This window comes from Arvicola amphibius, chromosome 10, assembly GCF_903992535.2.
Source record: "Arvicola amphibius chromosome 10, mArvAmp1.2, whole genome shotgun sequence".
In the NCBI taxonomy this organism is placed as follows: Eukaryota; Metazoa; Chordata; class Mammalia; order Rodentia; family Cricetidae; genus Arvicola; species Arvicola amphibius.
In genome coordinates, this window is record NC_052056.1 from 1,724,946 (window position 1) to 1,751,446 (window position 26,501).

The 26,501-nt window shown below is 49.1% G+C and overlaps 1 protein-coding gene across 1 annotated transcript; it reads left to right on the forward strand.

The window, feature by feature from the left end:
• The first annotated feature begins 4,624 nt into the window (after positions 1–4,624).
• LOC119824975 (integrin beta-2-like protein) lies at positions 4,625–20,931 on the forward strand. Its single transcript, XM_042055902.1, is given in 21 exon segments — positions 4,625–4,682; positions 4,878–4,966; positions 5,825–6,005; positions 7,530–7,700; positions 8,598–8,755; positions 9,674–9,769; positions 9,771–9,830; positions 10,269–10,374; positions 10,532–10,716; positions 10,719–10,745; positions 13,063–13,152; positions 14,499–14,639; positions 15,814–16,001; positions 16,639–16,798; positions 16,800–16,884; positions 17,377–17,411; positions 17,413–17,488; positions 17,491–17,596; positions 18,456–18,643; positions 20,441–20,593; positions 20,873–20,931. Coding segments are annotated over 21 exon segments (2,412 nt in total).
• Positions 20,932–26,501: the final 5,570 nt, after the last annotated feature.

Consider the following 26,501-nt stretch of genomic DNA (forward strand, 5'->3'; position numbering starts at 1 on the left):
CTTTGAAACCTCCAGGAAGAACCACGAAGAAGGCTAGGAACACCTAGAGCTGAGAACATGAGGTCAGGCTGGTGAAGAATAAGCACAGATACACCGGCCTCCTGCTTTGGTTCTAGGATCTCATACACTATCTGGACCTCCAGAGACATGGGGGCTGTCAGACCCAGGAGAGACGGGTTGATCCTCTTGTGGGGAGGGCTTCCTAACCCCAGGCTGGAAGTGGAGGGTCCAAGAAGGACTGGAGCTGTGGGGGAAGTTCCCAGGGCTATGTGCAAAAGCCAGCTATGTCTGCCTCTTCCGGTCTCAGCTGGTCCTCCTCTCTTCTCACCTCTAGCCGTGATAAATCTACTTCCAGACTCACCTGTGTGAGGGACGGTGGGTCTGTTTGTGTGATGTGTGTGTCTGTTCACATGCACACAGGTCTGTGTGGAGTGTGCTGGCATGGACATGCATGCCTGTAAGTATGTACAATTATGTCAGTGTGATACATGCGTGTGTGCGTGTGCGTGTGTGTGTGTGTGTGTGTGCATGTGTCTTCCCCAGTGGTATCATGTGAATCCCTGGTGCTCAGGCTTTAAAAGGCCTGGCCTGGTAGACGTCACATTAGGTAAGCATTGTGCTTAAGGGAACAATACTGGTGTGGGATTCTGGTTCAGGTAACCCTAATCTCTCCACCACGGTCAGGTTCATTCATAAGAGCTGTTCTCAAGGCCTCTGGCAGACGAAGAGGGCAGCTGAAGTCATGCCTCTGGATCCCAGGGCTCCCCTTGGATCTTCTAGGATCTGAGCGCTGTGGCCTGCCCCTTTCCCAGCCACCATCACCACCCAGAGCTTACCGACTGTAGGGCTGGGTCCCTGCACTGCTGTCCTTTGATAAGTAGAAGGGCAGCATCCACAGCCTCTGCTTCCTGTAGCACCTGAGGTAGCAGTCGTGACAGGAGAGGACTGGGGTGAATGGTGAGAGCAGCAGGGAAGCCATAGCACCAACCACCTTCCTGGAACAGTGACTCCACGCGTGTGACATGGAGGCCAGCACCAGATTGGGAAAGAAGAGCTGCTGAGGACTCTGGGATGCTGTCATCAGGTCACCTCCCAGAAAGGATGCAGTGCAAACTGAGGCTGTGTAGGAGAGACTGGCCAGCTGGCAGAGGGAACACCGTGGAAACGGGGAGCCCTGTTTCTACTGGACCCGTGACCAATACCCTGGGCTGTCCCTGACCCCAGTGGGCCTTCCATAGCCTCACTCCTGCTCATAACTTGGTACCATAGGTCTTATCATTTCCTGTGGGCAAGAGATGTAGACATGGGCTGGGGACAGGCCTCTGGGATGCTCAGATCTGGCCGGTATGAGATGCAGAGACCTCTGAGCCGGAGAGGCACGATGCTGCTGTTATAGAGCTTCCAGGTATGGGGTTCTTTTGTCCCAGCCCTAGGCAGGGGTCTCTTGGTGTTCTAGAGTCTGAGAGTACAGTCAGTTCCGGGAAAGTAGTTCTTCCCAGCTGGCTTTTAAGTGGCATCCATTATGTCTGGAACATTTGGAGTGGAAATTCAGTAGAAGTGGGGGCAATGTAGACGCTGAAGGGGCCGGTAAGAGGCAGAATCCAGTAATCCTTAAGGATAGCCTAGATGCATCTAGTCTTATACCAGGAGAGACCGAAAAACACTTGCTAGAGGGAAGAGTGGGTGAAAGAGCGAACAAGAGCCATCCAATGATAGACGGAGCACGGCTGGGGCCATGGTCTAATTCTCCTCAGGATTGTATGTGGTGGGAACAACAGAGCCAGTGGGTCGTGGAATCCGCAGTCTCGGGCAGTGCATTAGCCACTACAGAACTGAGAGCTCTTCTGAGACCAGCCATGGATCGAGACAATGAAAGACTCCAGTGTGGAAGGGGGAGGGGCTTCCAAGGCCTCGCACTGTACTATTGGCAGTTGATGGCTGTCATGGGAGGGAGAGTCATTCTTCTTTGGGGGGGAGCCCTGTTCCAATAGATGACAGCAAGGCCTCATGCATGTGAGAAGCACAAGCTGAATTCAGCAGGCTCAAAATAATATTTAATTTTAATTTTTAATAATTATTTTAATTTTAAATAATTTGTTATTTATTTATTTAATGATTATTTAATTATTTAAGAATTATTTAATAACTCTTAACAGCAGTTAAGAATGCTTGCTGCTCTTCCAGAAACTCCAGTTCAGTCTCCAGGGCACACACGAGACAGACAATTTCTGTAATACCAGCTCCAGGGGAGCAGACATCCACTTCTGGCTACCTTGAGGACCCATACACATGTGGAATAGATAGATGGATAGATGATAGATAGATAGATAGATAGATAGATAGATAGATAGATAGATAGATAGATAGATAATAGAGAGATAGATAATAGAGAGATAATAGATAAATAGATAGATAGATAATAGATAGTAGATAGATATAGATAATAGATAGATAGTAGATAATAGATAATAGATAGATAGTAGATAATAGATAGATAATAGATAGTAGATAGATAGATAATAGATAGGGAGATAATAGATAGTAGATAATAGATAGATAGATAGATAGATAGATAGATAGATAGACAGACAGATGATAGGTAGATGATAGATAGATAGATGATAGATAGTAGATAGATAGATAGATAGATAGATAGATAGATAGATAGATAGATAAGCACAGACACATGCACTTAAAAATTAAGTAAATACTAAATAATGAAGGACGTATAGTTGGGGCTGAGAAGCAGAGGTGGATGTGATTAAGTCACATTGCATACATTATGAAATTCTCAAAGAAAAAGCCTTATCCTTAAAAGATGTCACTATATACATTTATATGGAGAACTGGAAGACATAGACAGGATTAGTGGAGAAACCGAGGATACTGGTGATGGAGTAGCTTGTCCCTACCTGGAGCACTGGGTCTCGGAACAGTGTCCCGATGCCCTGGTTCTCATCTGCCCCCCACCCCTGGTCTTCTGTGAGTGAAAAGCCAGAAGAAGTGATTCCACCTTGGCACTGGGCTTCCGTGTAAACTATTGAGTGGGCTGTGATCATTACAAGCCTTTAATTTTGGTTTCCCTAAGATAAGGTGGCCGTGGGTTGCTGTTTGTTCTCCCTCCAAACCCACCATGGGGCTCTGCCAATTTTCCCCTGCTCACTCCTATAACATCTTGACACAGGCATCTCTCCCAGGGAGCCTGGGGCTTCTCGGGGCTGGGTGGAGGGTTCTGCAACTGGGAGAACTTCACAACAGGAAGTCACCCACCTCTTCTTGCTGGTCTCAGCCACCTGCCCTCACTGATATCTGTCTTTCATGGGAACATGTGACGTAGATAGGATCCATTTCCCCTCCAACGCATCCCTCAGGTTCCATAGCCCAGGTGTTTGCAGCTTGATTTAACCTAAAATAAGGTCTTCATTCGATGCCCGTGTTTGGTTCCCGGGGGGAGGGCAGCCGGGTCCTCAACAGAATCTCCACAAAAGGAAACTTACCAAAGCCCAAAACAGGGGCTGTGGTAAGCTTCACCACTTCCTGAGAGAGTGCTGGGCTGAGCCATCACTTCCCCAGGGAGAAAGCTGGCTTTGCTGCAGACTTCTGGTGAGTTGGTGGGTCCTGCATTTCTTAGTGTGGTCACTTTCAGGGTTGTTTAGAGTGCCTACCTGTCATCAGCCTGCAAGACAAGCCTCCCAGGTCATTCTTTGTAATAACCCCAGCATTCACATAAGCAAGGAGTGATGTGGGGGATGGGAGGTGGCACCACCGCCACCCTGGCAGGCTACCTGTCATCAGGTCATTGGGACACTGCATCTGTGGGTTAGTATTGCTGTAACCCAGGCCCCTTCCTGTTCTCTGGAGAGTGTAGGGTACACCGAGGTCTATATCCATCCTGTTCAAATTTCCCGATCAAAGGATACAAGAATTTTCATGCTGCCACTGGTGTTGTTTGGTTTGGTTTGGTTTGGTTTGGTTTGGTTTGGTGTTTGTAGCGGGAAGGGGGAGTCCAGTCAGAATCCTTGGAAAGAGAACAAATCTAAGTTAGGAGGTATTCACCCGGAGCTGGTGTGATCTACTCAGTTACTAAGTCTGACCAGAGACAACTAGTCAACCCTGAAACTCTCTACTTTCAGACACCTTAAGGACAGGTTGGAGACTGGGATAGAGAACAAGCAGTGGCCTACAGCCACACATGAGTAATTCCCAGCACTACCAGGACAAACAGAGCCTCAGCTTTCAGCCCAGGTTCCATCCTTGAAGGCTCGGCTTCAGCAGCATGAAACACACATAGCATTTGTAACATGTGGTGGGTGTGCAGTGTCTGTGTTGACATATTGCACATGTGTGTGTGTGTGTTGCATATGTCTGTATATATCACCTACAGTGAGTGCCCTCTCTTCTGTGCTTGGTGTTCCAGCCACTTCAATAGGTCTGTGGCTCCCCACTTCCTCCTTCCCTGAGCCTGGCGACACTGGTGACTGACTTGCAGGGAACCTGACTCTTACACCCTGAGGTATCAGGGACTAGATCCTCTCCACCCTCAGCAGCCCTGCATTTCAGGCTATCCAGAAGGGGCTCTGTCAGCGGTCAGCCTTGACTCACCAGGTCCTTCCTTCCACAGGACATGCTGGGCCGGCACCCCCTGCTACTCATCCTAACTGGACTACTCTCCCTGGGATCTGGTGAGTTCTATGAAATCACCTCCAATGAGGTGTTCTGGGAAGAACAGGCACACCCTGTTGGCATGGCTCAACTCACAGAGCCACACGGGGCTTCCAGTACTGACCTGACCTCTCCTGGGCCCCTTCCTCCCACACCCCTATTGACTCTGGAGCAGCTGGGATGGGCAGAACCTACTCACCCAACTGTCTCCCCAGGCCTGTCCCAGCTGTGTACCAAGGACAAAGTGAGCACCTGTCAGGACTGCATCAGATCAGGGCCTGGCTGCGCCTGGTGCCAGAAGCTGGTAAGAACCCCATGGGTTCATGGGCAGAGTATAACATCCATTCATTCTCTCTGTCTCTCTCTATTTCTCTCTCTCTCTCTCTCTCTCTCTCTCTCTCTCTCTCTTTGTGTGTGTGTGTGTGTGTGTGTGTGTCTGGTCTCCACCCTCCCCCACGACTGTCTGCTTTGTCTGTCGCTCCCCTCTCTGTCTGTCTGTCTCTCCTTCCTTTCCTCCCCCCAATGCATATATGCATTTCTATCTTGATCAATATTCTGTGACTATCATTTGCCCAATGATGTTTTGGTGTCTCAAGCCTGCCCATGGGCCCCTCTGGATGTTCTGGATTCCCTCAGAATGACTCTCCCCATTTGTTTTGAACACATTGAGGGTGATGTGTGTGTCTGTCTGTCTGTCTGCGTTTCTCTATCTATACGTTTGTGTCTCTGTATGTGTGTCTGTGTGCCTGTATATGTGTGTGTGATGTAGGTACACACAAATAGAGTACAGAAGACGACATCATCTCCACCTATTCCTTCTCAATTCCTAGAGCCAACCTGGTGGCCAGAAGTGCTTAGGCTGGGTTACAGGCACATGTGGCATTTATTCGCATGTAGATGCTGGGGATTTGAACTCAAGTCCTCATTGCTGGAGGGAGTAGTTCAAGGGCAGAAAAGGGCCTCTAGCTCATAACTCTGCCTGATTTGGAGCCCTCAAGGAGACCAGGATTGCCTCAAGGCCAGATATTCCTTGGTAGGCGATCCCCATCTACAGAGATTTCTATGCCAAATTGTAATGGCAAGTGAAGAGGAGATAGGCTGGGATCTTTAGTGCCTCATGGCCCGTCAGCTTCCTGTGACACTAACCTGGCCCTTTCCCCAGAACTTCACAGGCCAAGGGCAGCCAGAGTCAGTCCGCTGTGACACTCCAGAGCAACTGTCGTTAAGGGGCTGCACATCTGAGTACCATGTGTACCCCAAGAGCCTTGCTGAACCCCAGGAGGACAAGGACAGGGACCAGAAGCAGCTGTCCCCGCAAAATGTGACGCTTTACTTGAGACCAGGTAGGCTTGAAGTTGTCTGGGGTGGACCAGGCACATGGTGTTTACAGGAGCTCGGCCAGCATCCCCGGTGTCACTGTGGACAGGTAGACTGTGGTTCAGTTTCTTCTCCTGACAGTGTTGAGATTCCTGACAGAGGCAGCTCAAATGGGAGAGGGTTTGACTCACAGTTTAGGGGTACAGCCCATCAAGGTGGGGGTGCCACAACAGCGGGAGCTTGAAGCAGCTGGGAACAGGACATCCACAGGCAGGCAGCAGAGGGTGATGGACGCATGCCATTGCAAGTGCAACTCATAGATCACAGGATCCCAGCCAGGGAGTGGTGCCGCCCGCAGTGGGCAGGTCTTCCCACCTCAACCGGCAGACTCAGAACATTCACGCACAGGCTGGCCCTGAGGCCTTTCTCCCAGGTGATTCTAGATTGTGTAAGGTGGACAGTTAACACTTGCCATTGCAGTGTGTGTGTCCAGGTTGGCCTGAAGGCTGCTGGGAACCTCATGACTGATGTCCACTCTCCAGACACCTGAGCTCCCAAATACCCTCAGGAGACTGAGGCAGGAGACGCACTTGAATTCAGGGGTTGATTCAAGGGCAGACACACACACAGACCACACACACATACTCATACGTGCGCACACATACACACCACACATCATGCGCATCATACGTGCATTTTTAATTTAAAAGGTTGAGGTTCTCCATACGTACAACTGCCTCTCGGTAACCCTAAGCAAACAAATCTCCCCCAGCTTCCATTGTCTGCTGTCTACACTGGATGCCTGGTCTCTTTTTTAACCCTGTGCTATGTTTTTGTTCTGCTTTGCTTTGGTGTTGAGAAGGGAGAACAAACCATTTGGAAAATACTGTTGCATTCAATCTCAGAAGGCCAAGTATTCTTTACAGAATAAGGGCACTGATGAGCCCTGCAACTGAGAAACTCTAAACCAGTCTGCCCAACAGATGATGTGACCGTGGCCACAGAAAGTGTTTCAGAGCACAGGCCCCAGTGTTGATATGAGGCTTGGCCCCAGAGAGCCAGGGTAGTAGATCCAGCCTTGGGCAGGAGCAAAGGGCTTCTGTAGGCTGGCTCCACAAGCTGATTAACTCACCCACAAGACATCCTGCTCATGGATCTGGAGAATGGAAGCCCAAAATCAGGGTTCTGGGGGTTGATGTGTTCCTCAGAAGCCACTTCAGCTATCTGTTTGGTGTCCCCACATGGCAGGAAGAAGCAGGAGAGCTTTTGGTGCCCTTCCCCTTTTATACAGGGTCTTACTATGTAGCACAGACTGACTTCAAATTCACAGAAATTTTTCTGCTTTGCCTCCTAAATGCTGAGGTTAAAGGTGTGTACCACGAGGCATAGCTATTGGTCCCTTTTTAAGGATGCTATCCCAGGCAGCAATGACGGAAGAAACTGAGAGGACTGAGGTGCTACTGGAGAGAACAGTCCATGTGCAACCCGCAGCTCAGTACCAGTGTCCTAAGACAACACAACCCAGCAGTGACACCCTTCTCCTTTCACAGGTCAAGCAGCAGCATTCAATGTGAGTGTACAGCGGACCCAGGACAACTCCGTTGACCTGTACCTCTTGATGGCCATCTCTGACTCCACGCAAGACCATCTTTCCAATGTCCAGACACTGGGCAGTGACCTGCTCCAAGCCCTCAATGAGATCACCAGATCAGGCCATATTGGTGAGGTTCACAGCCACCACAGGGATCTGATTCAGCATTTCCCGTATACTGGGCAACCCCTCCCCCACACACCAGAGGCGGTGACCTGAGAGCTGCTGCTGGGGAGTTCTCAGGACAGCACTGTGGGTGGAGTGGGCCTGCATCCTCTCCAGGGACCATATGCAGTCACTGACCACAAGATTCAGCCCTCCACTGGTTCTTCTATCCTCTGTCACTCATCTCTCGGTAAGCTCAAAAGACAGAAGTGATAATTTCTAGAAACAAGTAAACATCAGATTAGGTCGACAAAGTAGCAATTGTAGCATAAAGGCAGTGATCACAATGAGTGGCAGGTCAAAGGGTCAAAGCTCCACAAACACCAACAGGCTCACAGAGAATAAGGCTTGTGTGCTTGCATGTGTGATCTGTGCATAGTTCCACCTGGTCTGGCTTCCCCCAAACAGCACTCTCCTCCCTGAAGAGCCATGTACTCCCTCACACTTGGACATCTGTGTTCACATTCATGCACTCGTATGTGTGTGCATAGCCACATGCACACCCATACACATGCTCACATATGGATAAGACCACATGTGCATACACATTCTCAAATACATACACTGACACAGGTGAACAATTTATTTCCACACCTGGACATGCTCACATTCATATAGGAACACACATATGTAAACTGTATCCAGGCGTACACACGGTTTTGAATGCTCACATGTATGCACAGAAACTCCCACAACATGCACAAACACACACACATCCACCATCCTGTTTTCTCCCTTGTTTTACTATAAGGCAGGGAAACTGAGGTTGTGTCCAGCTATCTCCCAGGCTCACCTCCCTATCTTAGACCCAGCCTTTCACCTCCTACCACCACAGCCTCCCAGCCTCACCTGTCCTCCTCAGGCTTCGGATTCATCAGAAACATGACCTTCCAGCACATCCTGAAGCTGACCAATGACTCCGGTCAGTTTCAGAAGGAATTGGCGAAGCAACTGGTTTCTGGAAACCTGGGTACTCCCAAGGGACAGCTGGATGCCATGATGCAAGTCGCCACGTGCCTGGTGAGCCTACCAAGCCCTACTGTCGCCTGAAGACTTCCGTGGTGCTGCAAGCTATTGTACTAGCCATGTTCTCTCAAAGGGTCAAGTCAATGGCCCCTTTGCTGGCTGTCAGCCCGAGAGGAATAACCCTCACTAGCCTTCTAGAGAGCCACAGGAGGTTGCTGGGAGGGAGACAAGGAAGAGGGCAAAGGAACCTGGAAGATTATCTGCAGATTCACTATTATCTGTGATGCCACTAACCCTCCTGAAGCTTAGAACTTGTCAAGCGATCATGGTAACCTGGGCCTCATCCTTCATGTCCTGAGTCAGGGGCCCACTCTCACCTCCAAGGCAAGACAACAATCCCTGGCCAGAGTTCGCTCCCATGATGCTTCTCTCAACCAACACACCATCCCCACACCTGTCCCAGGCTCTCTCTTTATGTCATTGTGCAGCAAGCTAATTCTGCCCTAGCTCAGCTTTTTTCTGTCAGTTCTCTGGTCTCCCTGGAACCCTGGACACAAACCTTCCTGGGTGTCAGACTACAGCATGCTGCAAGCACACACTCCTTTCCGGGAATTCTCCAGGAAGATGCAGTTCCCCTGTGGTCCCTGTATTCACACTTGGGATTTGCCTAGTCATGATAGACACCCACAGATTTTGGGGGATTGTTTTTGGGAATCCAGTCCCAGGTATCAAGGGATAAGCTGTAGAGCTTTGCCTATTGGGAAGCAGATATACATTTCATGTCCCCTCACCTCACACTTCAGGCATCTTAGCAGACACACCCCAGACTCCATTCTTGACTCCCTCTTTTCTGTTGTCTGGCTGCTGTGAAACCCCAAAGCAGGAGAGGCAGGCTCCAGGCTGCCACACCTGGCTCCTGAGGCAGCCAGCAGAAAAAATACAGCGGGTAACTCCAGGCCATTTGTTTCTCAGGGAGAAATCGGTTGGCGCAATGGGACACGGTTTCTGGTGCTGGTCACGGACAACGACTTCCACTTGACTAAAAACAAGAGTCCGGGTACCAGGACTGAATCCCAGTGATAGTCACTGTCACTTGGAAGATGGCATGTTCAAGAGCAGAAGAGAGCCTGTGAGCCCCTTCCTTCCCTGGCGTCATCTGAGGCTTAGCCCTGCATGACACAAGACAGGAACCCAAATGGGGGAAAATAGGACTCTTATAAACTTGCCCCCTCATAACAGCCAGGTCAGAGTCACCTCTTCAGAGCCTTAAATACCTCTTTCCAACCTAAGAAACAAATTCAAGAAAAACTCAGAAGCTGTGGCTGGTCCTATTAGGTCTCAGGTATCAGCCTCAGGCCAGAGCACAGCGGCAGGACACCAAGACATACTGAAGAGAGTCTCCCCTATTCTGCAAGTCAAGTCGGGGGGAAGTCACAAAGGAATATGAGATGGGCCTGGGGGGGGCTAAAAGGAGTCACTGAGAAAATCAGTCCCTAGGGGATGGAGTGGGCTAAGAGGAAGGACCCTGCAGGCAAGCTGCAGCAGGACTAATGGTAACTTTGAATAGTCTGGAAGGAAGGACAATGAAGACCCCCTCCCTGAGTCCCAACCTAGCATGGCAGCAGCCAAGGGTCCCATTAGAGTGAGTCTAACAGAGCCACAAATGACTGGATGTGTGTTAGAAGGAAGGCTGAGAAGTTGCCAAGATTAGAGGGACCTGGGTCTGCACCAAGAGACCAAGCACACTGCAACTTACGTATTTCTTAACTGTCTTTCAATATCATTCATTTCTGCTGAATTCTGCTTTACATACTTGCACACCTTGTTCAGATAAGGTGCTGACACAGGGACAAGGGTGTCCTGGAGTTTCTAACTTGAGCTGGTATCACATTCCTCAGAGACACAGGCCACTGGGTGGCCTGATGGGATGCCCCTTCTCCCCAGGACTGACCATTCAGTGCTCCAGCTGGCAAGGAAACCTGGCTGAAAACAACATCCAGCCCATTGTCATGGTTGCCCTCAAGGAATGGTGAAAACACATGAGGTAAGAGAGGTGGGTCTTGACCAAGAGCGGCATTCAGTTGCACGCTGAGTAAGCCCAGCATTCTCACAGGATCACTGGAGTCCTGCTTCTACTTACAGAGTAAGGGCCAGAATGAGACACAGGTCCAGCAGTCTGAGACGAGGGAAGATGGCCATGATCTACTTGTCTTGACTGGAGGATTCTCATTGGTTAATAAAGAAACTCCCTTGGCTTTTTGATAGGGCAGGATTTAGATAGGTGGGTGGAGTAGTTAGACCGAACAGAATGCTGGGAAGGGAAGTTAGTCAATTGCCATGCCTCTGCTCTCTGGGTCAGATGCAATGAAGCTCTGGCCCAAGATGGACGTACGCTTAGAATCTTCCCAGCTAAGCCACCACTTCAGTGGTGCTACATAGATTATTCGATATGTGTTTAAAGCAAGATATGTGAGAATTAGCTAATATGAGGCTGAAACTAATGGGCCTAGGCAGTGTTTAAATGAATATAGTTTGTGTGTTGTTATTTCGGGGGCATGAGCTAGCCAGGCAGCTGGGAGCCAGGCGGGACGAAAAGCAGGCCCTGCCCGCAGCTCATCACTACATTGTCTGATGGACTAGTTCTTCTGGGTCAGCAGGATGCCTACAGGAGAACCTCAGAGCTACGGTCCTGCACTTGGGACCTCCTCCTCTATGAGGACTGCTCTAGGGACCCCTGAGCTGATCCATCCAGTTAATTCAGAAAGCAGCTGCCCCAGTAACAAATTCTCCCCATCTGAGAGTGACATCTCAGTGTCCCCCTGACATCATCCATCCTCATAGGCACATTCATGTGACACATGAGTATTCAGGTTGACTCCCCTGTGCCTGAACCCTTCTGAAGCTGTGTGGCCTTGCACAACAGCCAGGCGCAGGGCTGGGTTGAGTATGAACTGTGAATCTTGGGGGAAGGAAAACCCTATAATGGCTGGGGAGTTGACTGTTGATGGGTGTGCATTGCTGAATGAGGACGCAGGGTTGGATCACATCACACAGGACTCAGGCAAGCCTTGGTTGTCAGGACAACAGGCAAACCACACTTCTTGCTGTAGGTTCCCAGGCTCCAGAGAAGGGAAGCTACCCTGCAGAGACAGTAAGAGGAGAGGTGGCAGTCCGGAATACCCACCATCACAGAGCCACAAAGAAACAGTGGCTTGGCTCTGCACAGGTTGCCAGCTAGCAGAACAAAGAGAACATTCCATTGTCAGGATGTCACAGCCCCCTATGTCCATCTGTGACTGGGCTATGACAGTCCCTCCTCACAGAGCTGTAGTGTGTCAGGAGTCATAGTCCCACAGAGAGCATGGTGACAAGGGAGGAAGCCACGGAGACCCGCCACTTCCTTTACCCTGAGAAGACATAGACCTCCACAAATCTCTGTTCTTGGGAGGTTGGTCAATGCCACAGGGAGCACATGAGAATGTTATACACAAGGCCCTTCTCTGCTGATGCTTCTGGACTTAGAAGAAAGCAACTTTCATAAACTGGACAAGGCAGAGCCCGAATTTTCTGGTTTTACTGGTCCCGTAGCCAAGAGAAATGACAATGTTTGAGTTGACGAGCTCAAAGAGGTTTGGTGGCCTGAATATAAAAAGCCTACTGTGCTCACAGAGAAGGCAGACTCCATTCTAGGGACAATGATGCATAGAGAAGTGTCTATCCTGACTGTCAGTAGGATTTGTCTGGAGAGGGTACCAACATTCCCTTTTCATGACATGTGACACAGTCCTTGAATGACAGTAGCCAGTTGTGGGGAGGATGATGGTCTGTCAGCTGTCCAGGATTCAGGCTGAGCCACTGCCAGGGAAACTCTGGGAAGCAGATCAGTTCTGCCAGAGCTGATTGTCACAGGGTTGTGTAACGTGGTCTCCATTAAAATCAGATTGCTCAAACTCAGTAATGCTCATGGCTTACTTCTTCCTGTGATTTTGCCACTTTCTATTGCCATCTGTGCCCTTGTGTGTCATGGGTATGATTCCTGTCCACCATGATGATATGGTGAAAATATTGTCCCATGATAAGACAGGTGCGTGTTCCCCAGTCAGTGACATCAACAGCTTGAAAATGGAACTGACTGCCAGGGGCACTTACACCACAGACATGAGAGTACTAAGATCCAGGTGTCAGCACTTGGCAGCATGCCACTGATGCTCCTTCTGTGAGTCTGTGAAGTGGAGACTCAGTTGAGCATCATCCTAGCTACGTGGAGAGCATGAGGGACCCCCTGGGTGTCACAAGCCCTCATGAGCATGGAGGAGTTGGTGGTCCCAGGTGCCAGCCAGCTTGATCTTCTCTCCCAACAGAGACTCACCACGTTCATCTCCACGTTGGCCATCAGGGAACTTTCAGGTGACTCCAGCAATGTGGTACAGTTCATTAAAGATACCTACAGGGTGAGTCCCCTGGAGTAGCTGCGTGAGATGGTCTGAACTTCACAGTTAGCAGAGCCCTGACTTACAGAACCCTGATGTAGCCTCCTGCAGCCCCAACAGGCACCCTACAGTCTTTTGGACAGACACAGAGCACAGGGTAGTTCCTCTTACTGGTGAATGAGTGTGTGGCTCACAGATCTCATCTGGCTCTCCCTAAAACGTGAGTTCCAACTCCTACCCAGATGGAACTCTCCCCTGCCTACCGCCATGGTGATATAAGAGGGCAAGTGGCCATGGAAGAACACATACTGTCTCACAGGCTGGGGAGACCGCAGACATCGCCTTAATAAATTCAGATGCTGTGTAGACAGTCTTGGGAAGAAGGGCCTGTCCTAGTTCACTTTCTGTTATTGTGTTAAAGAGACAGCACCCACAGTGAACTAGGCCCTCCTGTATCAGTTACCAATTAAGAAAATGCCCAGAGACGTGCCCACAGGCCAGTCTGATAAGACAATTCCTCAACCGAGGTTGCCTCTTCCAAAGGGACTCTGGTTTGTATTAAGTTGACAGAAACCAACCAACGCAGCACCTCCTCCTGTATACTGGTCCCACTCCTATCCAGGCAAATGCTGCAGACCTTCATTCCTTCATCCTCCCCACTGGTGTGTGGTTTATTCAGCTGCATCCAAGGCCACACCCTCGGGGTCCCAGGGTTCCGGTAGACACCAGCATGCACCAAATACTTCATTGCTCGGGTCCTACAGATACAGAAATCTACAAGTGACAGGTATCTTTAAATTCTGACCTAGCCTTCTGTGACCAAACATTCTAGGATCTACCAGCACAGTGTGTGGGGGCCCCTGTAACACTGCCGTCACTGACCATGGAGAGGTTTCATTTCCTTCTCTAGCCTTGTGAACCCCAGATGCCCCCAAGAAGACTCTGTGCCAGGCTGCTGCCCCAGTCATGTCTAGCTCTGCCTTTCTAGGGATGACTCAGGCGATGTCATCCTTGCCTGCTCACCAGATGCCACCTGTTCCCTTTCTCCTTCCATCTGTGCTCCGTCTCTCACATCTTCAAAAGTGTGTGGTTCCTCCTCTGCTGACCCTGGCATTCAGAAGTGAGGGGACTGTCCTCAAAGGGCTCACAGCTGTGTCTATGCTGGTCTCCTACCAGTGGCTTTTCTCAGAATAAGCCATGGCGTTGACCTGCTGGCCTGCCCTGACATACTCACTGAGCTACCAATAGGTGTTTGTGTCATCAACTGGTGTGCAGGGGGAGCATGAAAAGTGCAACAGTGCCACAATACTGAGGGGCAGGGACAGCTGAACCTGTCACCCCTGAGCATGGCTGTTCTCTGCCCACAGAGACTCACCTCCAGGGTCTTCCTAGACCACACCACCATCCCCAACACCCTGAAAGTCACCTACGACTCCTTCTGCAGTAACCGGGCATCAAGTACAGGCAAATCCAGAGGGGAGTGTGATGGTGTGCAGATCAACGACCAGGTGAGCCTGGGGGTTCCCAACCCAGCATGCTAGAGGGCCTACCAGTATTTCAATAACTCATCTCAGGGACATTTAGGAGGAAACAGAGGCTCACCTGGAGCAAGCAAGCGGGAAAGCAATTGGTGGCCAGCGGCCAGAAGCTTCTCCCTTTAAATATCACTTGGCAGACTGGTGCTGTCTATATGGTAATGTTAAGGAGCAGGAAGGCACTAAATGGGCAGACCAGGAAACCCCACACCCCTCCTGGAATAGCCCAGGACACTAACCAGTCATGCAATAACAGCACCCCCTAGGGGGCAATTGCTAGACATGAAGAGAGATTAAAAAGCAAGGTGGATTGGGTCAGTTTTTCTGACTTTTGTTTCATTTTACCTTTTGATGGAAACATCAAGTCTCAAGCCACACAGGTGAGCAGAAAAGCAAACTGAGTTCTTTCCCTAACAAATATAAATTTGTTACCCAAGTTTTAATCTTTCTTTTAGCTCATGAACTAACCACACACACACACACACACACACACACACACACACACACACACACACACACACACACCTACACACATCCCAAACAGAATACCGTCCCCTCAGGCTCGGTGATTTACATGGGAAATTGACAAATTTTATTCTAAATTTTAGATTGTGCATTACTTATTTTTACTGACATTTCTTCTCTATAAGTACCATTGGCTTAAACTGATTTCAGATGTAGCTTGATTTTGCAAACCAGCACCCTCTGCCATCAGCCCCTGCCATCCTTGTGCCACCTGCATGTGCTGTCACAGCCTGGGACCCTCACCTCTATTCTGGGTTGGATAAAGAACACCACACTCCCTGTGGTGTTCTCTTATCTTAGCACTCTGGACACAAGGGAAAACTGTGTCCCACATGTTCAGTGTAAAAATCTACTGTATGGATAATGAACGTTACCTCCCTAGTCTGATTCACAACAGGGCTTGAATGCTGGTTAGTAAGGGCTGGGGGTGGTGTGGAGCGGGGGTCTCGACTCCCTATAGCTTGATCCATAGTCTGTCCCAAGATCCTCTGCTTCAGAAAGAACCCATGCCACCCCTTCCCAGACATCACTCTGATCCCTCCCAGCACCCCTGAGGGGAAAGAGTAGGACCATGACCCTGGTCCACCATGGTCCCTGTCTAAGCCCCATTATCCTCCTCCAGGTCACCTTCCAGGTCAATGTCATGGCTTCAGAGTGCATTCAGAAGGAGTCCTTTGTCATCCAGGCCCTGAGCTTCACTGATATGGTGACCGTACTGGTCCTTCCCCAGTGTGAATGCCAGTGCCAGGACCCGAGTCAAGAGAACGGCCTCTGTGGAGGCAAGGGTGTCATGGAGTGTGGCGTCTGCAGGTGAGGCAGGGACATGCCGCCCTTGGCAGTCCAACCCATGGGAAGGGTATCTACGGATGAGGTGATCACGGACGCCCACAACACTTCTTCCCCTAGATAGCTTCCTAGGCTGTGTGGTGTGAGAGGAGCTGGTGGGGAGCCTGGGGTTCACACTCCCCAAACCAGGGTATTCCTCAGCATATCTGACTTCACTCTCCACTCTCTGGCCACGAAGGGTCCCAGGCAGAGAACTGGCTCACAGGAAACTCCCCTTACCAGAAGACAGATCTAGTAGCAGGCAAGGACTGAGAGATCAAAGCTTAGGTCTGGTCCATCCGCTACCAGAGATCCAGGGACATTCAGAAGCCTCAAGTAGTGTACCATTTGCCCCACTGTCTGCGCGATTCCATAGTAGCCTGTCAGAGAGACTGTTCATGGGCCAACGAGAAGCTTAATCTTGACCACTCTACCCAGGGCGGCCTTGGGAGGGCTCTCAGAGTCTATCTCAGGTACACGCTAAGAAACATCACTGAGAAAGAGTGGCCGTGGTATGTCATACTTTACAGGTGTTTGGATGTGTGCGCTGGGCCCAAGGGCTGAAGGTGTGTCCACCTCAGGGAAGAGAAACCTGATCACTGCCTTTCCTATGTGGCCACAGGTGCAACTCTGGCTACATAGGGAAAAACTGTGAGTGCCAGACACAGGGCCAGAGCAGCCAGGAACTGCAGAGAAGCTGCCAGAAAGACAACAGCTCCCTCGTGTGCTCAGGACTGGGAGACTGCATCTGTGGGCGGTGTGAGTGCCACACCAGTGACATCCCCAAACAAATGGATCTTTGGGCAGTACTGCGAGTGTGACAGTGTCCACTGTGAAAGATACGATGGCCGAGTCTGCGGTGGTCCAGGTGAGTGACAAGGGCCACTGGAACTGGGGGGGTGGACTTTCTTGTCAGTTTGCACCAGAAGACGTTGAGTGGGACTCTGGGACCGACGGACAGGACAGATGGTTGCTAGTCCTGCCGAGCTATACAGCAGCAGCAAGGCTTCTTCCGTGGGGCAGGCCTTCCATGTCTGTGAGGGTCAGCCATTGTCCCTGGAGGACAGCAGAAGTAACAGCCCTGACCCAAGAGCTATCCAAACATTATGTGGAGCCCCAGTCTGCTGAAAGGCGGCTGTGTTGCTGGAGGGGCGGGGGACCCTCCCTGGTCCCTGTGTTTTTGCCCAGCTGTCCTTCCCTGATGTGAGAAGGTACTGGTAGAAGCAGGCAGCAAGGAGGCTGTAAGTACAGTTCTCCCTGGCAGGCACTATCGGGCAAGGGCCCAGGGTGATGGGAGAGTGGTTCCTAGTTCCCACCCACCTCCAGGAAGGTGAGTTGTGTGACCTCAGCTGTTTTCCAGAGAGGGGCTCCTGCTCCTGTGGCCAGTGTGTTTGCAAGGAAAGGCTATGAGGGCTCAGCCTGCCAGTGTCGGAAATCCACTGAGGGCTGTCTGAGCAGAAACCTGGTGGTATGCAAGGCCATGGTCAATGCCGCTGCAACAGTTGTGAGTGTGACCCCGGCTACCAACCACCGCTGTGTGAGGAGATCTCAGCTGCTTTCTCGCGCTGCCACCAGTACATGTGAGTGTCCCCAACCACCCACACTGCCCTCACAGCTCGGCTACCAGAGAGTCCCCAGGGGTTGCCACTACACCATAGTTCTCAGCAAGATCCAGCAGACCCAGCAGGAGGTGGTCATTTTGAGGGGGTCTGTACCTCCCTTGGATCCAATTTCCACTGCCCTTTGGTCTCCTCCCAGGATCACAGTCCTGCTCCACCCTCACTTACACCACTGTGCTGACCTCTCAGGGCGCCTGGGATTCTCACTACAGGACCAGCTTGTATGTGGTATACCCTCACATATTACGCTCTGTGAACCTTGACACTCCCATGATCCCTGAGACACCTGCTCATCCTTGTGTATCTGTACACCCTAAATTATCAGGGCACCCTTACACGGCAGTCTACGCTCACACGGTAATACACCTTGGCATCCCTGTGAAACCTGATCCACCAGTGCACCCTGACACACCAGTACGAACTCACATAACATGCAACTTGACAAACTCACCACAGCCTTGCACACAGTACTCTCTCATTCAACAATGCTCCTGAACATACAAGTACACAGAGACACTTCGTGCACCCTGACACACACACCACACACACACAGCCTTACACACCAGTACACCCTTATTGGCTGGGACATTCTCACACACCAGTATGCACTCACTCACCACTCACCCTGACATACCCACGCAGCCTGACACCTGTGAAGTCTCATACACTTGTACATCCTGAAACACTCATGAATCTTTGCATAGTGCTGCACCCCAACACACCTGTGTACCCCACACAGTGTGCACCTTGCCCATCCTTGTGCCCTTGAACACCCCCTCACAATCCCATTCTATCAAACTCATTCCCAACTTCTCCTCAGCTCCTGTGCCAAGTGCTTAAAACTCAGCAATGGAACACGTTGCTTCTGGGAGTGTATGAATCTGTTGAGTTCAGAATTTCATCGCAAGAACTGCAGTGAACAGGATGCAGAGGGCTGCTGGACGACCTACACTGTGCGCCAGCGAGACCGGAGAAGCATCTATTCCATCTATGTAGAGGAGACCCGAGGTAAGGCTGGACAGTGCCCAGATCTGGTGAGGTAGGACACAGTGACAAGAACTGTAGCCCAGGAGCCTCTGCAGATAGCAAGAGGGCTGCAAAATGAAAGATCTCTCTCCAGTGGGCAAGGATACCCAGTAGCAGAAGGAGAACATTCCAGGATACCTGGGCAGGTAAGCAGTACCCTCATCTGGCCCGGCACCAAGAGATGGTTGACAGACAGGTACCTTTGGTGGTAGCTCCAGTCCGTGTTGAGCATGGAACCATGGAAGCACCACACCTTACAGTGGGAGCGTCTCCCGTTTGATGGGAGGCCCCAAGGACTGGTACCGGTTAGTTGTTTCGGGACACCTATCATGAGTCTCAAAGGAATGGAGGTTCTGCTGCCCCTCAAGCACTCTTTGCCCCCATGCAGCTCAAGTCCTGGACAGTAATATCTGTGAATGGAAGATTCTGACGTAGTCTTTGTGGGGTCCATGGCATGGTCCTGTCAGACAACGTCCAGCACAGTGTGAGGCTGCAACTACAGTTAAAATGACACAAAGACCATGTGGTGAGGGGCCCATTCTCCTGGAAGGAAAAATAAGATCACTGAGACAAGGAGACCCAGTAGGTCAGTGGTCATGACAGTCATCAGCCCACAGGCACCACACATCCTCTACGGGTACAAGTTTGTTCCTGAGCATGCCAAAAAGCTATTAGAAGTTCCCAGAAGAAAAATGGCAATACTCACATTGTCATTTTTTTTAAAATCTCATCTGGCAACCAGGAGGACTCCTGGTGACCACACAGAACTGTTGAGGGTCATATTGGACACAGTACTGTAAGAGAAAGGGTGAAGATGTCTTCATGGTTCTCGGTAGTAGTGGTATGGTCCTGTCAGGGACCAGGAAATAATCATCTTGGTGTATAAAGTGGTTGCTCCCTTGTCAGGTGGACACTGTCCAGTCATCAGTACAAGGTGTGTCTATACTGCATGGGACCAAGTGGATGTGGTCCTGTCTTGAGCTGAGATAGACATGGTCCTGCCAAATACTGCTGTCTGGTCAGGACTAAGACTGGAGGTGGAACAGGTTGAGCTGGGCTGAGTCCAGAAGTAGTATGGACAGATACTACCCTTGGATGGAGATGGCAGAAGAGATAGAGGACTGAGTGATAGTTTGAAGGTCCAGGGTTCCCAACAGATGGATGAGACACAGGGGTTTAGAGCGGTTTGGAGAAGTGATGAGTGACAATGGCCCAAAGATGTGGAAGATGGCAGATTTGAGCAGAAGGCAAAGATGTCCTTACAAGTCCTTAGGCATGCAGCTTCCAGAATTCCAGTTCCTCATCCTGTTCCTACTTAGCTGAAAGAACAAAGGCAGAGAGATCGCTTGAGCAACCACAAGAAATGCCGGCCAGCAGCACACTGGAGCTCCTACAGGACAGAAACCTGAGCCTACTGTCCCCGAGTCCTTCTCAAGTTGGAAACCCATGAGAGTAGGAGGGGCACAGACCTGTCCTCAGGCCATGATCATGGGGTCCCCATTCCCACTGTGCAGTAAGATGGCTTAGGGTCCCTCAGGCATGTCCCCAAACCTCTGTGAATAAAAGGCCAGGCCTAGTGACCTTTAAGTATCATTTGGGACCACAGAGACTAGCCTTGCTTTCTGATGCTGACTGAGGCTGTGTTCTCTTGTCTACCTATGTTGTGTGGCAGGACAGCAAGTCTCTGGAGCGGGACCCTCTGGGAGAGTGGGTAACATGCGAGGCTGTAAGACTTGTGGTAAAGACTCACATAATTCATGGCTTGTGCTTTTTCCTTAGAGTGTCCCAGTGTCATCACCATTGTGCTGGGCATTGCAGTGGGTGTCCTGCTGCTTGCTGTCCTCCTATTGGTCTTCTGGATAATCTACCTGAAGGAAACCCAGAATGTCAAGCTTTCCAGAATGGTTGGGGTTCAGCACACACTGGACCAGCGTAAGTGACTAGACTATATGATCCTGCACCCTGCTATACTCTGTAACTTCTCACACTGTAGGTCGTGGCTGTTTCTGAAGGTCAGCAAACACCCTGCCTCAGCAGCTCAACTGAGGGCACACTATAAAAGCTTTGCTGCAATGACTTAATTCATAAGAAGACCCTCCACTTCTGCCTTGGTCCTCAAAGTGACATCTTTAAACTGAGCCGGTAGCCTCCAAGAGAGCCTCAGAAGCCCTCCCCACACTAACAAAGTCATGTTTGGTTTCTCCCCAGAAGAGCCTCATTTTCAAGAACAGCACCATAAGGAATCACCATGGTGGCATCAGAAGAGATAGGAGACCGGATGAAGATAAGGCATCAGGACCAACCAGAAGGGACCCACCAACCATATCTCCACACTATAACCAACCAACAGATGGCTTATACTCCCCAAAAATCACCAACATAAAAGCTGGCTTTGTTTGTTCCCATAGCGACCAAGCTGCCAGGTCTTCAGTAGACTTCTTTCCAGGGACAGCCCCCTCTTCAATCATTCATAAAACTTTGAGGAAAAAAATAAACTTCCTAAGTCTTAGGAAGCCAGACACATGTTTTCCTGTGTGAAAAGTAAGAACCAGTTCAATTAAATGTAGAGCTAGTTTACATGTCAAACATCTCTTTGGGTATGTGTTCCTGTATACATACATGTCAGGAGGTGACATTAGGTGCCTTTTTCCATTACTCTCTACCTTAATTTTTGAGACAAGGTCTTTCCTTGAACCTAAAGCTCATCAGTTGGATACACTGGCTAGCCAGTGAGTTCGAGGGTTTCCCCTTCCCAGAACTAGTCCAAATTTTATATTGTTTCTGGGAATACAGGTCACCATGGGCAGGAAGGCAGTGATGACCAGAACATGAGGCAGCTGGACACACTGCATCTGCAGTCAGGGATCAGAGAGAGATGAATGCTGGTGTTCATACTTTCTCTCTTTTATTTGGTCCTGGACCCTCACTCACCTATAGGATGGTGCTGCCCATGTCTGGGGTGAATCTTCCTACCTCAGTTACACCTGCTTGGAAATGCCCTTCAGAGTGTCTCCTAGGTGATTCCAATCTATTTGGCAATCAAGATTAACCACGACAGGCAATAGCCATGTCATCAACAGATGACTGTGGACCTTGGGCTTCTCAGCATTCATCATTCCCCAGTTGACTTCCTCTTCCTTTCTTCTTTCCTTCCTTCCTTCTTTCCTTCCTTCCTTCTTTCCTTCCTTCCTTCCTTCCTTCATTCCTTCTTCTCTCTTCTCTTTGCTTCTCTTCTCTTGTCTTCTCTTTCTTTTCTGTGTGGGCTCTCTCCTTCTTCTTATAAAGTGAAAAACAAGGATTGTAAAGGGCTTCAATCTGATGAATTTGCCTAATCTAATAATTTTCCAAATCTCTGGTGTTAGCCACCACACTGAAATTAATCTTCTACCCTCTTGCTACCATTAACATATAGTTTGAAAGTATTAAAGCCCTGCAGGAGTTTTGGGAAACAACCCGTCAAACCACATCTGCACATCCATTTCCACAAAAAGCAAACAAACAAACAAAAATAAAACAAAAAGAAAAAAACCTTGGCTGGTTTTTAGGACCATCATCCATGACCTGAGGAAGATTTGATGCCAGGGTAGGAACTCTCGTGATATTACTTCTACCTCCATTCTGCTTTACCTGTGTACCCCGCCAGTGGGTCAGCTATTCAGGGTTCCTGAAGAGGCACTACCTGAAAGAACATGGGCTGGAGAGAGAAACGAGATCAAGCAAGATTCTCTTGTCAAGGTCTCCTCCCTTTATTGGGGGTAATGGTTGTGGGCTTATACAGCCTTGAATAAGGAACTTGGCTTGGGGTGGGGATAGGGTAGGAAGGAATTTTGCCAGGGTAGCGAAGGTCATCAGTCAGCACCCCTAGTGTAAGCCGAAACATGTGATTCCATTAACATTTTTTAAGACAGTTGGAATGTGGGGCGGGTTCCGTAAACAAATAGTTCTCAAGATAGTTTGGGATGTGGGGTGGGTTCTCCGCAAACATCCTTAGGGCAATGACCCCTGCTATCTTTTTTTAGGACATGGTGCCCAACACACCTGCTCCTTGCTAGATCACTCATCCACCATTGGCCTTCTTGGGGCCGCTCTTTTCCCAGTGTAGGGTTTTCCCTTTCTCTTCTTTTCATGTCATTTTTCTTGATGATCTCCAGAACCCTTGTCTTCCCATAGTGAACCAGGGTAGAGCCAGCACCAGAAAGTATTTCTCCAGTATTCTCTGGATTCTTCATTGCACACATCATCTCTCTTCACTCATGAATTAGGCACTATAGAGAATCCAATGGCTAGTCCTTCTAGACTGCTAGAAAAATGTGTTCTTCCTGATAAATATCCTTAGTCTACTCTTGCCCACAGCTTCCTCTCTGAGTTAGCCTTGGCATTCCAGGATACCTGTCCCCAAATTCCAGTCTTACCATGATTTTGTCCTAGATTTAAGCAATCCTGAAAGGAAAGAGACAATGGTCCAAAGAGCTTAGTGCCCTATAGAAATAATAGCAAATCCCCCCATCCCTCTGTCTTAGTCAGTGTCTATACTGTGGAAGAAACACCTTGACCACACAACACTCCTATAAAGGAAAACATTTAATTGGGGGTTTTGCTTACAATATTTAATATTTAAGTCCATTACTGCTATGGCAGGAACACATGGTGGTATGCTGGCAGTCATTGGCTGGATCAGTAGCTGAGAGTGGTCTACATCCAGACCCACAGGCAGCAGGGAGAAAGAGCCACGGAACCGGGCTTGGGCCCTGGAAACCACAAAGCCCACCCCTAGTGACACACTTTCTCCAACATGGTCACACCTCCTAATCCTTCTAAGTAGTGTCAGTTCCTGATGACTAAGATTCAAATACATGAGCCTATGGAGGACATTCTTATTCAAAGCACCACACCTCTCCAGAACAATCAGTCTCATTGCCCTACCCACAACCTTGCTACTAGGGCCTCCTTCTAAAACAGCCACTTAAATGTGTGCATGGTTGGCTCTCCATCATTCAGGGTCCTGCCGCTAATCTGTTCTGCACTTTAGACTTTTTATGACATAAATTCCAGATTTATTTCAAGATCCTACCCAGACAGCTGCCATTGGGTTTATTTAATGATAAAATGAAACCTCGGGGGTCTACACCATGGCCACTCTAGTTCATGCTCTTATCATCCTGTTCTTGGGGACTTTCAAGTTAGGAGTTGTCTATTTTCCAGGGCAGAGAATGAGATTTTGTATTTTTTCAGGTCTCCGCTGTGCCTGCTCCTATGTGTCCTGAAGGAGGTAAATGAAAAAAAACACCCCACATTTTTATTTTAAGAAACCATTGGACTTGGACTCAGGCCACCTACAGCAACAGCTCTTCCTAACACTGTGTATTTTATTAATAACTCTCACACACTATGCCACCTTTCCTGCCTCACGTTCCCTACCCTGAGCTCTTACTTCCTGGATTAACCTTTTGTGAGGAGAAGAAACTCACACCGTTACCCCATCAATTTTGCTACCACACTGGGTCACATAATCAGGACACTGGGTAATGATGAGGTAACTAACTTCAAGTGATAATTCTGAATTTTCTAATAAATTTCACTAATATCTTTAAAAGTCCCAGCCTGCACACAGGCTAATTATTTGAAAAGTCTATAGTCCACAGACCAGAGAAGCTACAGGTCAATCTGGCCCCTAAATGCTGAAATGAACAAATTAAAATATGCTGCAGGATCCCCTGTGGCTGCGGGGGCAGAAAACGCTGCAGGTCCCTGAGCGGTGGCAGGCCATGTAGCAGCCAGTGCCAGGTAGGGACAGTGCACGAGGCCCACAAGGAGAGACAGAAAGATGGGAATGCCACAAGACCACACCTCAGGTCTCCAACGTGGCTGTTCCTGAGCAGGGAGACACACAGCGGTGGGTGAGAGACAGAGACATGGATAGGCAATGCCATGCCATACAGAGTGAGGCTGGATATTTATTTAGTAGGTTATGGAAGGGAAGAGGAGGAGAAGGAGAGGAGAGAGAGAGATAGAGAGAGAGGAGAGGGAGAGGGGCAGAGGGAGAGGGAGAGGGAGAGGGGAGCGGGAGCAGTGGAGAGGGATTATATGATACGAGTAGAGAGATATTGAGAAGAGATAAACCAGAAGGGGAATAGAGAAATGGAGAGAGGCAGAAGCTGCCTCTTGGAGAGGGAGATGGAAAAGCTGAAAATCAGCTTGTCTCAGACAATGGAGAGAGAGTGGGCATGGCTTGTCTCTTAAAGAGACAGGAGAGACCATTACAAATGTAAGTCCAATGAGATGTGACTATAAACTACAGCCAAGCTTAAACACCAACAAAACCAACAAGTTGAAAATTATACACAGAAGGAATATTCTTTATGTCCCAAAGGAAGCTCTGACAAGAGGGCTTTTGGCAGCCTTGAAGCTTCCATGGAAGTTCACGAACATGGTACTGAAACATGTCAGTTTTATCAGGGTGATGCTTCTGAGGTGGCCAGAGAGACTGTACCCCAAGAGTCAAGAGTTATGCAAGCCAGAGTCTATGTCAAAGAGCCAATCACCTGATTGTGGATACCTATGGTTGGCTTTTCTGAGCACAGTGCATTCAGGATGCTGTACACAATGTCACAGGCAGGGTGGTTTAAGGAGCATTTTGTAGAGCATGCTATTCCTCGCTCCTCTGCTATTAATTTTAATTTTAATATATTTGTGGACTTGTACTACAGAAACTTTTATTGACAATTTCTGCTGCTTTCTAAAATAGTGTGGATCATCTCACCAGCAGACACTTAACGTCACGTGTCTTGGATCGTAAGACACATATTCAACGCTTGGAAAATATTTATAGGATTTGGTTGTGAATTTCTGTAACTTTTGAAAGTATTTCTGGTTTGGGTTAGGGTTTCATTTGTTTTTCTTTAATCACTTCTGTGTTTCCTGACGCATGACAGGAGCAAGGGCGAGTACTCAGAATCCCTGATAGGTTTACAGATACAAATTCTTGATTCTGAGTCATCGGATGGATGCTAGTTGTTGAGCTGTGGCAGATAGCTTCATAAGTATTTCAATGAACAGAAGAGAGACAAATCCCCCATGTCCACAGATGACAGAGAAGTGATTTATAGGAAAGACACAGCGAAGTTTGTATATGATTTATGAAAAAAGCTGTCTATCTAGTGAAAGGGCAGGGAATAGAGGCGAGTCAGCAGATATCTCAAGGAGACCCCAGAGAAGCTCAGCATGACTTCCATGGCAGGGCTGTTAGCTGCAGTTTACCGAAAGGGCCCAACAGCTCTTGCTGAGCTCCTAACAAGCCAAACTCAATTCCCAACCCCAAAGTTTTTTTTAATGTAATTGCATTCATAGGCAATCCAGCGTCTCTTACACTGTGACATTCTACACTTGTATACACAGTGAGGTATTTATACCTATAAATAGGCTTATTGCATTTGTAATGTGTTCAATGTCTGTTTTCCTAACCAATTCCCTGCGGGTAGATAGACTCCTCATCTGCCTGTCCTTGCCTGTTCTGATGCTGGTTGCATTGGGGGCAGGCACCTTCTGCGAGTTAATGCAAAAGCTACAAAGAAAACACATGTTCACCTACCTCCTAGCTTTTGCGTTAACTCAGTTTCCTGCACCCACACAGTGGGCTCACAACCTTCTATACCTCAGTGGCAGGGAATCCAACACCCTCCTCAGACTTCCAAGGGTACCAGGTTTCCATGTGGTGGCATATACATACATTCAGGCAAAACACTCATACACAAAAAGTAAAAGTATTTTTTAATCATCAGAGGAATTAAAGGCCACTGGGTGGAGGGTGTACTTCGGGAGTAACTATGGAAGAAGTATGTCA